We start from the raw sequence: 14,139 nt of genomic DNA, 5'->3' as shown, positions 1-14,139 counted from the left end.
AGAAAGACCAAATAAAAGAACATTACTTTTTGCTGACAGCACAAGCTTGGAGATGAAAGACTCAAAATTACACTGAAGTTCTATGTTTCGTCCAAGCATTTAGAAATTTATTTAACATACAGAGATGTTCTGCTAAATTAAACACACATAAGTGAGTCCAAGCACTTGCTTGTGAGCAGAGACACACAACACAGCTACCAGCTACTTTGCCCCCAGTCTGTGGTATTGTAAAGGTAAAGAACAAATATTGACATACAATTTTTATTTGAACCAAAACACATTTTCTCTTGACAGACAAAAATGTGACCAAGGTTTCTCGTATATCCAAATAAATCAAGCTTTGCAGGTAAGGTCATTTCCTCTGGGCAATGAGAAGCACGCTACACAAGTACTTTAGAATTATAAATGTTAGATGCTGTTCAGATCACTCTGAGGAGACTGTTTTGATTAATTCAGTTTGCTAGAACAAGTTCACTTGTCACATCAATGTGACACTCAGGAGCATTGTGTTCAGATAATTACAGAAAGATAAGATGAGAAGCTGGAGTGCAGGAGCAATGAATTACTGTGACACTGACAGAATACCTTTCTTTTAACCGGAGCTCATCATTCATTTTTGTAAGCTGGGCAGAGCTGTCTCCTGAAGACTTCATGATTTCTGCAATATCATTTTCAAGTTTGGCTTTAGCTTCAACCAGTTGCTGTTCTTTCTCTTCTCTCTCCTTCAGTTTCTTCTCCATCACTGAGCAAGACAAAAGTTGTTAGTCAAGCACATTTCAAAGAAAGGGTATGCACAGCCCAGCTAGCAGATAGTGAACTATAATCAGAGCAATAGTGATGCTACAGATGTTGCAAATTACCTGTTTAAAATAAAAAATGATGATTGTTCACACTTTCAACTGCAGCAAAAGGTTAAGATCTCTCCAGAAACAGTGAAAAAGCAGCTAGTCAAGAAATCTTTCTTTCAGAAGTGATTCATTTCAGGCCATGAGATGTGGATATGAGTTCTACCCATATCAGAGGGTAATCAAGCAGAGGGGTCTGCACACCTTACAAGTGAGGCATTTCATCAGCAGAGCAGTGGAAGACAAGCAATGCAAGCAATATGAAGCTACAGTGAAAGTTATTTAATCCAGGGCAGACGCTGCCACCAAGAGCAAAAGTAGCCCTCCAGATGACTTCTACAGTCCCAACAATGCCTTGAAAGGCTTGCTACAGAGTGCACACCCATCCTTAATTTCTTTCTACATCAGTTTTAAATTGACATGTACACTAGAAAAATACAGAAAGACTCCTCCTATGAGACAGGAAGGAGACAACCAGACTAATGCACAGTCTTTTTGATGTCCTTAAAAAGAAGACACTACTTATGGACAAGGCTTCTAGGAATTAACTCTCATGTTTGTAATGTTTCAGCCTGGTCCCCAAGTCTTTGTCTGGTATCTGACCATCATCACAGCGTGATTTTGTGGCAAACTGAACAAGAATTTGACTCCTGATTCACAACACATTCAGCCATGCACTCAGAATGGCTTTACTGCACTAGTTCCTTGACATCATCATCATCATCTTGCTGGGTCACTATACACAGTGACATGAAAGCTGTTCTCTGCCTAGCAGAAGGGTTTCTCTTGAAGGCATATGCATTTGGGAAACTGTTATGTAGTACAGTGCGGCGAGCTGAGCAGGAGGCATATGGAAGCACAAAGCTGATGCATTGTTCAGAACATTCCGGTTTATTACTTCCTTACCAGTCAAACTAGACTTCAGCTGTTCCAGTTCTGAGGACATGAGTGCAAACTGCTCTTCTTTTTGGTTTAGTTTTTTTATTGTTTCTATGCAAGTAAAATTTTGAAAACAAAGTTAGTCACTACTCAGATGCAGACAATTTCACCTACTTGCAAGGTACATAACTCTCAAGAAGAGAGGCTGGAAGTAATCCTGTCCTTTCCAACGCTGCTGAAGCTGCTGTACCACCATGTGTAAATTTGAAAGTGCATGGAAGGACCCTTAATTTTGCAGCATTTATTTTCTGCAGCTTTTTAGTTCTTTCTTTGGTTTAGCAGCAGACATACCTTGCATGGTTTGCTGAACTTTCTCTGCTTCATCAGCTGCACTAGTAAACTTTTCTTTCTGAAAAATGGATAAAAACCTAAGGTAAGGTTTGGTAACAGCAGTATAATTCAACCACTGAATGCATATTAGGTGTTTTTGAAGTGAAAAATAGATCAGTCTTCATTCCTATTAAACAGATCCAAAGTTTCTGAATTACAGGTTAGTGTAGATGTATTCAGCACTATTAAGCAACATTTCCCTTTCCTTGGTTGCAAGTCCCTAAGCATTCCAAATAACTTCTCCACCAGCAGGCGTAGAAACAGAACTGCAGCCACAGAGTCCAGTGCGGGATTTCTCGATTCAACACAAGAAGTCATTCATGCACAATGGACATTTACAACCCTGTAATCAGTCCTGTACCAGTGTTTTCCAGCTCTACCAGCAGGAAGAGATGCTCAGATGTGAAGAAAAGGGAGGATGCTGAGGAAGATAAGTGACAGTCCCTACATTTTGACAGGAATGGTAAAACCTAAAAGCATTTCTCTTCGCTAACTCCAGTGTAGTTTCTCAGGAAAACCCCATCCAACTACAGAATGCGTGCAAATTTAATTACATTTGCAAAATGAGAAATCAGATGAAAAATGTCTTTGAAACCCTTTTGTAAGATGTGTGTATAGCACGCATTAATTTGTGCAAGTTATAACAAAGGGCCACATGTTCCTTAGTAATTAAATTTAAACTACATGCTGCTTTGGTTTGGTTTAATACTTCATCTGAAATCCATAAACAGATGAGTTCTATTTAGACAAAACACCTGGTAACACAGAACTCAGGTGAAATGCTCTTCATTCTGAGACAGAGCCTATTAGTCCTGAACCTTTGCCTTCTTTTCATGAGTAAAACAGCTTGACTTTGCTCAGAGTCAATCCACAGATTTCACATTACACGCTCACCATGAAAACCAAAATCCAAAGGAAAAAGTCAAAATTTTGGAGTATTACTCACCAAAACTTGAAGTTCCTTTTCCAAAGCATCTTTAACTTGATTTACTGCACTTAAGTTTTTCTCAAGGTCAAGAAGCTTTTGCTCTTTGCCCTGCAGTTCGTTGGCCAGATTACTAGCCTAACAAGGATGATGAAATGGGAGTAAAATAAAATTACAAACATGAATGGAAAATTAGGCAAATTAAAAGGTGAAGCTGAAAGAAATAAATATAACATTAAAATCACTGTAAGATGAAAAAAGTAAATAAAAAACTGAAGGCAAAAAGTGATGTGTAAACTGAGTGAAGCTGATTTCCACTGATGACTACATACATCACAGTGCTAACTGCGTCTTGGAACGTATTTGGAATTACTACAGTTTAGTTCTTGGAATTAATGGTGAAAGCATTATTTAATGGCAGATGGTTTTGAGTGCATTCACAATTGCAGCATCAGCTGAACCAGTATTTGTGGCTCTTTATTAACTGATCGATTTAGCATTGATGCTTCAACTGGCTATTCAGGCCAATGCACATTGGATGCAGTTTTCCAGAAGGCTCTGTACCACCCAGGGGTAGTGCAGAAACCCAGCGTGACCTCAAAAACAGAATCAAAGGTCCATAGAAATCTGGTATCTCAGCACCACCTGTAAAGGGTTTAAGAAAGCTATTTCAAGTGACTTCCCCACTACTCTTAGAATCGGAGGTCCAGCTTGTCAGGTCACAGACTGGGGATGCTCTAACATGAAATGGTATCTTAGCACCTAGCTGCAGTGGTGGAACAAATTCCATGTACTGAATGCCAGACTATCAACTTTAAAGAGACAAAAGACCCAAAGCCATGACATCTTGGTAAGACGTATCACATTGCAGTCTGTGCTTCAGGAATGCTGTGAAGCAGTGCCTAAAAACATCACTGCAAACCCTCGTCTTAAAAACAAGTTTAACCATGATCTTTTTTGCTTTCTTTTGCTTTTAATAGCTCCTTCCATCACTCTGATGAGCAGCAAGGTAGCAAAGGTACAGAGGGAAAAATTGCCCATTGCTCCCCAAGTCACTTTAAATGAAACCTCTACCAACAAAGGTTAAAAACTTAAGACATGTGAATTCTTCCCCCAAATAAACCAACAATCTGGCTTTTCCATAACAAAAAGCTTTCAGCAGAGGTACACCAGAGCCTGCAGCAAGAAAATGCACAGAGAATTTTCTTCTGCTGCTTAATGGTGCAGACTGAGCACTAGAAACCTGTTGACTCAACCCACTTAACACTCTCTAAAGCTCCTCAGATGGTACTAAGATACACATTGGATAAAACTATTTCTTCTGTGATGTATTTGCTATAGCAAATGAGAACAGTACAAATGTAAAATAAAAGTGAAGTAAAAACAAAAGGATGGATGTTGATACAAACCTTGCTATTTCCATCAACCTTTTCAGTCTCTAAAGTCTGAATTTGTTTCTCAGCTGCCTCAAGCTGCTTGCTAAGTTTCTGGATTTCCAATTTACCTTCAGAATTGGCTTTCTGAAGTGCAGCAAGGTCCAAAAGCTTTTCTTCAGCAGCTTTGATCTGTGGTGTTAGACTATCAATAACTTTGGTTTGTTCATTGTACTTGGCTTGCAGTACCTCTAGCTCCTTTACCTTTATTTCAGCTTCCTGTAATTTGTTTAAAGTGTCTTCCATTTCTACTAGATGCTGATCTTCCACACTTTCCAGTTTGGTCTTCAGGCTTTCCAGGTTTTGCTCTTTCTCCTCTGTGACTGCCACCAGTTTTGCTTTCAGTGATTCAATCTCTTTTAAATGATGAGATTTTTCATTTTCCTGCTTCAGTTTTAAGTTTGACATTTCATTTTCATAGTCTAGTTTAAGTTTCTCAATCTGAGTCTTTAACTCTGCAAATTCTGCTGACTGAGGCCCTACACCTTTGCTGAAAGAAACTTTTAGTTCTTCCATTGCTTGCTGATGGGAGGCAATTGCAGATTCCAGCTTTGACTTCCACAGCTCTATTACGTCAGAATTCTCCTTGTTGGCGTGATCCAGCTTAGTTCTCAGGGATTCATTTTCTTTCGTCATTCTCTCATTTGAAGCTGAAAGCATTTTGATCTCTTTCTGCAATGCTTCTTCACTAACTCCAAACTTCTCTTTCAGTGAATTCATCTCAGTCTGATGTTCTTTGCTAGCTGCTGCCATTCTTTCTTGCAAAGCACTTATTTCTTGTAACAGTGAAAGAGAAGTGTCCACATCATCAATGTGTTTACTAGACTCTAATCTCCCTCGGAGCTCAGCTACCTCCTTCACCCGCAATGCTAGATCTCTCTCTAGTTCCATGATGCGTGATTTTTCTGACACCGTGGCCACCTATGATTGACAGTGTTTTAAGAAAAGAAGAACAAATTATAAAAGATATTTTGAATACAAAAACACTTCAGCCTCACTGAAAAGAAGCCACTGAGTGTTGCACATGAACATTGGCAGTGCATTCTTGCCAGCATTTTGGAGTAGAACATCTTTGAGTTTCTCTCTCAACTCTTTTTTCTATGGAAATTCTAAAGAAACCTTAAGTAAAAGCAAAAGTTGCCTTTACACAGAAGGCTGTGAAACAAGACCAAGTTGTTTCAATAGTGTGTAAGGATTGCTTTAAAATGGGAAAATGTTCACATCTTTGTATTACATGTATATCTAAAGGTGGAATTCAGTTAAATTCATTTTTCTGATGTTATCCAGAAATAACAACTTGCTTAACTTACAAGCTATGCTAATCACATTCATTGTTTAACAAAATGTTCCTCAGAACCATTTTAAAGCAGGTTGGAAAAGAATGGAGAACCACAAGGTCTTCGTTTGTTGAAATTAATTGCTTCCAAAATAATCTCAGAGGAAAATACACATTCTTAGCCTACAGATCTTTGGAAACTCCCCTATCTACTCCATTGTTCTCTCTGAAAAAGTGTCCTCACATTATCCAAGCTTTTCACTGACTGCTGAAGCAGCCTGTGCATGGAAAAGCATGCAAAGCTACCACAATTACTTCCAATTACGAAGTTACTGTTTCAACCTTGTTATATCAACATCCTGCAAAAGATAATACTTACCTGCAATTGCTTTTTAAAAGTACTTATGATAGAACATATTCCTGGGTTTATAATATTCATTTTACCTCAAGGAAAGCTCTATGTGTGAGCATGAATATATATCTATACCTACCCTTAAGAATTTACATTGAAATCCTGATTTAGGACAAATTATGTCCACTAGTGTTTTGACAAGCAACAGTATTACTAATGCTACTGGGATATCCATCAAAAGATGTCATGAGTGGAAATAAAGTACTAAAAAGCCACTGCAAACCACAATTTGGCAAAGCAAATATCACAACTACTATTTAAGACCTCAAAACCAAGCCACAACTACAAAGCTTGTGTTAAAAGCATTGGCACAGTTGATCTTTTTTGGATTTAATGAACTTTGCTACTTTAAAAAACAAACCACTGAACATTGCTGTCAATTCACAGCCCCATGTGCTGCTTCTGACTTGGATCCAAGTATCAGTTTTGCAGTTAAGATATCTTACCTGAGTTCTTCTGAAGAAATGAGTATACAGATACAGGCATACGCACACACACACCACTGAAGCTCAAAATTCATGCTACTTTTTAAAGTGTTCCAGCTATACCTATAGCAGGCACTGATCGTGGCAGGAGCAAGGATGTGTTTCAGCACGTGTTACACCCAGCAAAGTGCGTCATCAGAAATCTTCCACAACACAAATCAGTCTTGTTATTCAAATAGTGAAAACCATTACCCTAGTGTCTTCTAACTCCCTCTGGAGTTTGTCAGCTTTGGTCTTTTCAAAGAGCAGGCTCTGTTCAAGCTCCTTAATGCGGGCATGCTCCAGTTTGGTCTGCGTCTGTTAGTAAAAAGGGAAAGGAAGAGAACACAACGGTGCCACCATCACATGCCAGCACAAGAGGAGGGAGCCACATGCAGGCCGTGCTGCCAGAATCTTCTACCATTGATGAGCAGAGAAGATGCAGTGGATAAAATGAACAGGGAAATGCTACGGATGAGAAAGATGGGCTGAGAGCGTAAATGGACTGACATGTAAAAAACAAAAAATGGGAGAAAAAAATCACAAACGAAGAAATATGAACAAAAAAGTTCCATGCAGCTGAGTAGAAGTTATTTATCAGTACATGAAGTTTTCAGCACAAATTAGAATAGTTATGTAAAATATATATATGTGTATATAGATCTATACCTGTCCTAATAGGATGGTAAAACCCTCTACTTGTCATCCCACTAACTTTTTTCTCTAATGTGCTTGGCTTATTTTATGATTTATTTTATGAACCAGGGGACAAAAATTCACCACTGAAGCTCATGTGACAATCAAATCTTTTTTTAAACACAGCTGTATCTCAAGTCTCAGGCATTAAAAAAATCCTTTTGGCAAAGACCTGGGCACATTAAGGCTCATTTGTCACTATATATTATTTGAAAAGAATGTCTGTCTATAACTGCAGAACTCTCCTAGTTTCTCCCCACTCCTCCTCTTTCAGGAAGAAAACAAGCAACAAGTAAGATTCTGCAAAAGGAGGTAAAGAAGTTCATCAGCCTGGGTGCTTCATAGTTCCTGAAGTCTAAATACCTTGAATAAGATGTGGAAGTAAGGAAAGGAAAAAGATACACGTAATTCTAACAGGTTCCTAAAGAGAAGCAGGAAGCAGAGGAATGGAAGTGAGCAGCTACCACCTCCTGCCTTTTGCTTACAAACAGGTACAATCCTTAGCAGGAACACAGAATTGGATATTCTGGCTTGAGACCCAGATACTCCTAGAGGCTTGCAAGAGTGCTTGAAGTTTGACAGATGCAGGTTAAGTCCAGAAGGCAGTTCGAATGTGACTTGCACCTCTGAAGTAGGGAGTTAAGGGAGAGAAAAGAAACCTGAAGAGGTAAGAAAGAAAGAAGTGCCACACTTATTTCTGAAGTGCTGAGATTCAAGTGTTGTGTCAGTCTTGACTGGTCACTTAGATTAAATTTACTGAACAATCCAAATGAAAAGGATTACGAAGTCTCTTGTTGCTTCACAGTGTCTTTTCCAAGAAGAGCACCTTCTCAAGGCTTACCCACAAGGTGAATAAGGTGGATGTCTGGAAGAAGACTAGATGAAGTGGAAGATGCGTTTATTAACTGAGGAAGTTGTATCCATTAGTCTTGATGAAAGCCACAGTTAATTTAATTAACAGAAGAGAGTCCTGAAGCCTAAAGAGCTATCCAGTGAACATCAGATTGAAAGAACCTGAAAAGGCAGGAAGATACATGAATAATTCCAAAGCCACAGCACAGCAGTGTGTGCACAGCTGGCAGGCCACTGCTTCTTCCCTGATCTTTATCATATGATAAAAATAAGGTAAAAACCCCTCCAGAATTGTTATTTATAGAGTGACAAGCTGATTAGCTCTGCCTCCAAACCAGACACAGCAGTTCAAGATCTGATGAAGTCTCTGCAGAGCAAGTGGGATGGGGATGAGCCTCTTGTTATGCACAATTCAGGCCTGTTCTCCTCCACAGTATTCCTTCTGACAGCATCAAGTTATCTTCTTTCCCAAAAGCATGCAGACATTCGTGGTTTTACTTTTAAACATTTTTCCAGCTGAAAACAGTTGGCTGTGTTACTATGTACTTACTAGGTCCATAATACTAAAGCCCAAACACCGAAAGTTGTTTCTTAGATGCACCTGTATTTTGAAATTCCATAGCAGGTCTGTGTCTTTCCCAGTGGAAGATCTTCAGTGTACATGGGACCCCCCCCCCCCCCCCGAGCACAGAGATTACTGATTTTGCATCCCAGAGCATTTTAAAACAGAAGTAAGTACTCTATGGGAAATAACATTCCGTAAGTGGTTGATATCTCAGTGCCCTCTCAGACAGGTTAGTGTTAGTTCTGATCCACAACAAAATCCTAAGTTTGAAAAGTAATCTATTGTAAGAAAAACAGAACTTTCATACCTTCCTTGTTCTAATTCACTAATGGGATCTATTAAAACCCAAACCTGATTGTCGCAGGATTCTCCCTGCATGACTTACACACACTTAAGGTAGTGTATTCTGCAGTTCTACATAAACCCCAGAACACTTTGATCATTTATTTGACAGACGTTGCTTTACTCCTGTGACGATCAGATATAGCATCACTGATTACTGCTTTGTTGTTTTCTTTTAATCCAATCTCTTATATATGACAAAGGGAAATAAGTTAAAATCCTAACAAAATAGAAATAAAAGATTAAAAAAAACCCTCCAGAGATCTTTGCTGGACGCCTTTTTCCCCATTTAGGGCATGAGGGATTATCTTTAAACAAGTCCAATTTCCAAGGGACAGGTTCCAGCTTCCCCAAGGTAAAAATCACTGCAAAATTTGGAAGCACTCCGATTTCTCTTCTGATCATGTATAGTGAGAGATGTCAAAATGATTTACATTTCTCTTTGAGGAAACTCAGAGCACAGTAAACTGAGAAGAGCAGAGTACTACAAAAAGAAGAATTTGATTGTAAATCTTAATTTGGATGGAAGAGTAAAACAGAAAAGACCATCTCCCCCCCTAAAAGGAAGCATCTTCAACAAAGCTTCACAATTAGATTAAGAGTCCTAGGAAAATGAGATAAGCCTTACTCTGCTTTGAACCTTAAAGAATCCCACTCCGATGAAGTTCAGAGACCAGTCACCAGCTTTTTCAGCACCTGTGTATTCCAGCTACTCCTTCATTTCAAAATAAACCTCAGTGTTAAGTTCTCTATTTATAGGTCACACTGTGAAATTGTGCTGAAGCCATTAATGCTGATAATAGGTTCTAGGATAGGGGCAAGATGACTTTCGGTCCTTTCGTGCTGGGATAACAATCACAGAACATGACTGAGATCATGGAGCAGTAGCCTAGAAACTAAGTGATCACCCACTTCTCTCCTTTAGAGAGGGAAGATGTCCATTTTTAATGGAAAAATTAGAACAGGGGAATTGGGAGTAAAGATAGGATTAAACAAGGAGTGCACAAAACAAGAGAAAGGAAGGGCACATGCAGATTTACTTCTAACACACCGTCAGCCTGATTGGAAGACTAGAGGAGACCCAGATCGCTGAAGTAGCTTCGCAAAAGGAACACCTAAGAATGCACAGCAGGAAACCAGTTTTAGTCCTGAGAACTTCCTAATGTGGCTGGGGATGCAGCAGAGGAGGCAACCTGGGATACATTTTCCCGATTTCAATCAAAGAGAGGGCTTTAAAATTCCACTATTCTGAGCTATGGAGGCAAGAGGGCTGCTTAAGCATCTTGTAAGGCAATTTCTGTTAGCCAGTAACATGTATTTGCCCTACATAATTCAGAGAGAAGCTACATGAAGATGCAGCAAAATCAGACAGATTGGCACACTGTTATCTCTCCCCTTAGCATCTCATGCTAACAAAAAAAAGGAAACAAACAAGGGGAGGTGAGGAACACACTCATTTTCTTCCTCAGAAAAAATAACCAGCTCATTGCATTCAGCATCCACTGAAAAGCAGCAGGAGCTCATAGGAAAGCACGTAGGATTTTGTGATGAGAACTAAAATCCTACATTTAAATGAAAGATGTTTCCAGATCATGGACAGACATTTCCTACAAGCTCCTCTATTCTTCAGTTAGCTGCAAAGTTTCCGACCCTAAAGAACTCTAAGGACACATTCACCCTCTCTCCAGTTAATGGGGATTACAACGTTTAGTCATTACACACATTCTTTTCAATAGATGTTGTAATTGCTCTGAAAGCAACATGCACACAGATATTACAGTCAATGCTTCAATAACAGATTATGCAGTTAGTGAATAAGTATAAGCATTTTCTGCACACAATCTGTTAACATGGGATGTCTCTGCACACTTAAGTGCCCTCTTACATTTTCTGGGTCTTCCGAAATCTGCCTCTTTCGCTATCAGTAAAATTAAAGAAACAAACAAACAACAATTTTTCACCTGCAGACTCAGCACTGTCATTCCAGCAAACAACAGGACACAGTTCATTATCTCAGTTTAAACTCTTGTAATTATGCAGCTTGGCAAACCAGAGTCTTTAAGCTGGTTTGCCACCACTAGCGACTGATTTAACAAAAAAGAAAAGCTTAAAATTATCCACGGACTAAACAATAAAAGGAACATTCTATGAAGAGTCTAGATAGGTATCTTAAAATGAATGGAAGACTAAAATAAAAGAAATGTTATATGAAATGAGTCATTTTCATAAGGCTAGCACTTCAATCGGAAATGGTTCACAGGAACACAATGAAGTTTGTACTTTATACTGTGCAACGAGTTCTAATGTTTTTCTGATTAGACAGAATAGAGCAACTAAAAAGTTTCTTATTAACTTGAAATTTGGGATAAAACTTTGCAATTGCCAAATATCTGCGAGTCATCATGAAATACGTTCTATTCTGATTGTGTAATAACACTGTTTCAGCCCAATATTAGTTATACAAACAGTAAAAAGATAAAAACTGCACACATTAATGGCTGTGTAGGTTTTGTGTGCAGTAACTCTCAGGACAAAATTCTTTGATAATCTTCCCTAAGGAAATCACAGGGATTATGCAAAAATTGACTGAAGACAAACAGGACTGGTCTTCAGTATTAATTTTCAAAGCCATAAATATTAACTTGCAATTTCATAACTTCAACATTATTTTTTATGGTCATTACTTTTAATAGTAAAAGTTGAAATATTCTATGAATTAATTACTCTAAACAACTACAGCCATTCCACAGCACAACCCTTCTTGAAATGTGTAACAATGAAGGGTGTAATCCCAGTTTCAGAACAGCTTACTCAGGGACTGCAGAACTAGGCATCATTTTCATGTGATCTGCATATACTTGGACCAATATTGCATTTATTATTCATTCTTGCCTTTTTCTTCTAGAGAACAATACACTTAATCTGAACTGTCTGCAGTTCTGCATCCTACTATAAATCCCATTTACAAAGCTGGAGATATTTTACCTCTAGGTCTCCTTTGGTAATGGATTCTTCTTCTACACGGAACTGAAGGTCTTCAACTTTCCTGTGGGGAGAACTCATTACAATTCAGATAACTTTGAAAGTAAATGCTTTCAAGTTTACTTTTCAGTGGAAATCAGAATTACAGGGACATCATTCTGCTTGTACCAGTAACCTGACAGAAACATTAAGGAGAAAGCATCAGAGAGAAGGAAAGCCTCTGTCTTTTTAAAACAACTACTGACCAAGGCAGGAATCAGTCTTCCTGTTGCTCTATAAGGAATTTTGTTGCATTTTCTGACAAGCTAATAAGAAAACCTTTAAGTCGTCATTGATTCTCTCATTCTTTCACCCTTCCACATATCCTCAAAAGAGCTGACCTAAATGAACAGTCTGATCTCACATTCTGTATGTTCTATCACTCTCCTAACAAACAGTCAGGAAGTCAGGACACATTAAAGAAACCCACGGACCTTTTGGAAGTGCACTGGTCAACTTGCATCAAAACTCTAGCACAGACACACATTATGTTAGGTGTCAGAATGAACTGCAACATGCAGAATGGGAGCGGAAGCAAGAACATTGACTTGTCTTGCCCATATACAGGAGCTTTGGAATGAGAAGACGGAGGTGAGAAGGTAATATCTGACTCAGAATTAATTTTGTGAGAAGCCATTTCTTCCCTCCCCTGACTCTGGTATTACTCAATGAGCAAGGGTCCAGATGTCCTCCTTTTCCCCTCGATCCTTTCAGCACTGTAAGATGTTGCAAAGGAAAAGACAAGCACATCTTTCCTTTGAATTACACACACTGCTGCTGCACACAGCTTGGCTGACAGATGCAGAAATAATTGCATCAAAGAGTTACAAGTGATGGATCCCTAAAATAAAGGACAGTAAGAACTTATTACTGGAAGAGGGTCTCACCACTGTGCTTTGGGAAACTGAATTAAAAATTATTTGACTTTAAGTCACTGTGGAGACTAATTTGAATGCATATTACAGAGAACTTTTAAGGTAAATAAGCCTGGAGTGGTGAGGAGGAAGGAGAAATACTGCACTGCTGAGGCTGTGAAATGTTTTCCCAGCTGCAGGACATCACTTGGGTGAAGGGGCAGCAGACACACAGCGGCACTGTCACACTGCTTAGCAACACGCTGAAGGTGAGCTCAAGGCCATGGAGGATTGCAGTAAAACAGACCCCCACTGACCTGGAACTCAGCAAAAGTAGGTCCCCAGCCAGGCTGCTGAGGGGCTGCAAAGCTGCCTTTTCATTCATTTATTTATGTTTAACTGAAACCCCCACTGCATCATTTCACAGAGACGATATAAATCATTCCAGACCCAACCCTACTGCTTGTTTTGAAAATACAGTTAGAGTGGGTCACATAAAAAGGCATCATGAAAACTGTAAAGGAATTGCCAGGGTTTACCACTGCATTTTCTCATCTGTGATTTCTGGTTTCAGCCAGAGAGGTTGACAGCTGACTGGTTTCAGGGGCCTACAGGGCAGACTCACAATGGGTTTCTAAGCAGACTCTTGGCTTTTCAAAAGCATTCCAAATCCAGCAAAACAATTCATCAGATTATCTCCTCACCTAACCCTGACCCCACAGTTTATCAGGTTATTTCCTTTCCTAACCTCACTTTGCCTATTTTGTAATCTCACTTTCCTCAAATGGTTATGAAAAGGAATAAGAAAAGGCACTAAAATTAACAGCATTAATATTTTCATATAAGAGACAGACCCTACCTAGAAGCACATGACTAATAGGAATAAATGATCCACAAGAGAAATAAATGGCAAATTCCTAATCCAGCACTGTCAGGGAATGAGATTACCAAAATTTTCATTTGGAAGTGGAAGAAAAGTGTTTAAAGAAGATCAGGTAAGATCCATTCATTTCATATACATAGGAAAAAATCCTTCATAACAGAAAGCAATACTAAAAGGAATGAGTTGCATGAAATCCAGTTATAAACAACAGTTATACCCTCTAAGCAAGTCCACTTTCTTTGGCTTTTCCTCCTCAGAGAGGGGTTATTTTAGTATTAATTTTAAGATACTGCAATATGATT

At 38.9% G+C, this 14,139-nt stretch overlaps 1 protein-coding gene across 15 annotated transcripts in view; it reads right to left on the bottom strand.

Moving 5' to 3' along the window:
* The window catches only part of CLIP1 (CAP-Gly domain containing linker protein 1), a 66,782-nt gene that overhangs the window by 22,324 nt on the left and 30,319 nt on the right, over positions 1 to 14,139 (bottom strand). For 8 of the 15 annotated variants that reach the window (XM_061344539.1, XM_061344541.1, XM_061344538.1 and 5 more), the window contains exons 8-15: positions 12,065 to 12,125; positions 10,965 to 10,997; positions 6,838 to 6,942; positions 4,449 to 5,393; positions 3,061 to 3,177; positions 2,076 to 2,133; positions 1,752 to 1,835; positions 586 to 742 (exon numbers count right to left, since the gene is read on the bottom strand). In XM_061344539.1, the coding sequence (XP_061200523.1) occupies positions 586 to 742; positions 1,752 to 1,835; positions 2,076 to 2,133; positions 3,061 to 3,177; positions 4,449 to 5,393; positions 6,838 to 6,942; positions 10,965 to 10,997; positions 12,065 to 12,125 (1,560 nt within the window). The remainder of the gene's footprint in view (positions 1 to 585; positions 743 to 1,751; positions 1,836 to 2,075; positions 2,134 to 3,060; positions 3,178 to 4,448; positions 5,394 to 6,837; positions 6,943 to 10,964; positions 10,998 to 12,064; positions 12,126 to 14,139) is intronic. The other 7 variants (XM_061344547.1, XM_061344554.1, XM_061344552.1 and 4 more) reach the window with 4 other exon arrangements.

The sequence above is a fragment of the Neopsephotus bourkii genome, unplaced genomic scaffold (genome assembly GCF_033783945.1).
Source record: "Neopsephotus bourkii isolate Nb327-2 ecotype Australia unplaced genomic scaffold, CSIRO-AGI_Nbou_v1 NB_230, whole genome shotgun sequence".
Lineage (NCBI taxonomy): Eukaryota > Metazoa > Chordata > Aves > Psittaciformes > Psittacidae > Neopsephotus > Neopsephotus bourkii.
The sequence above is the reverse complement of the archived record's forward strand: the minus strand, read 5'-3'. Positions and strand labels throughout refer to the sequence as shown.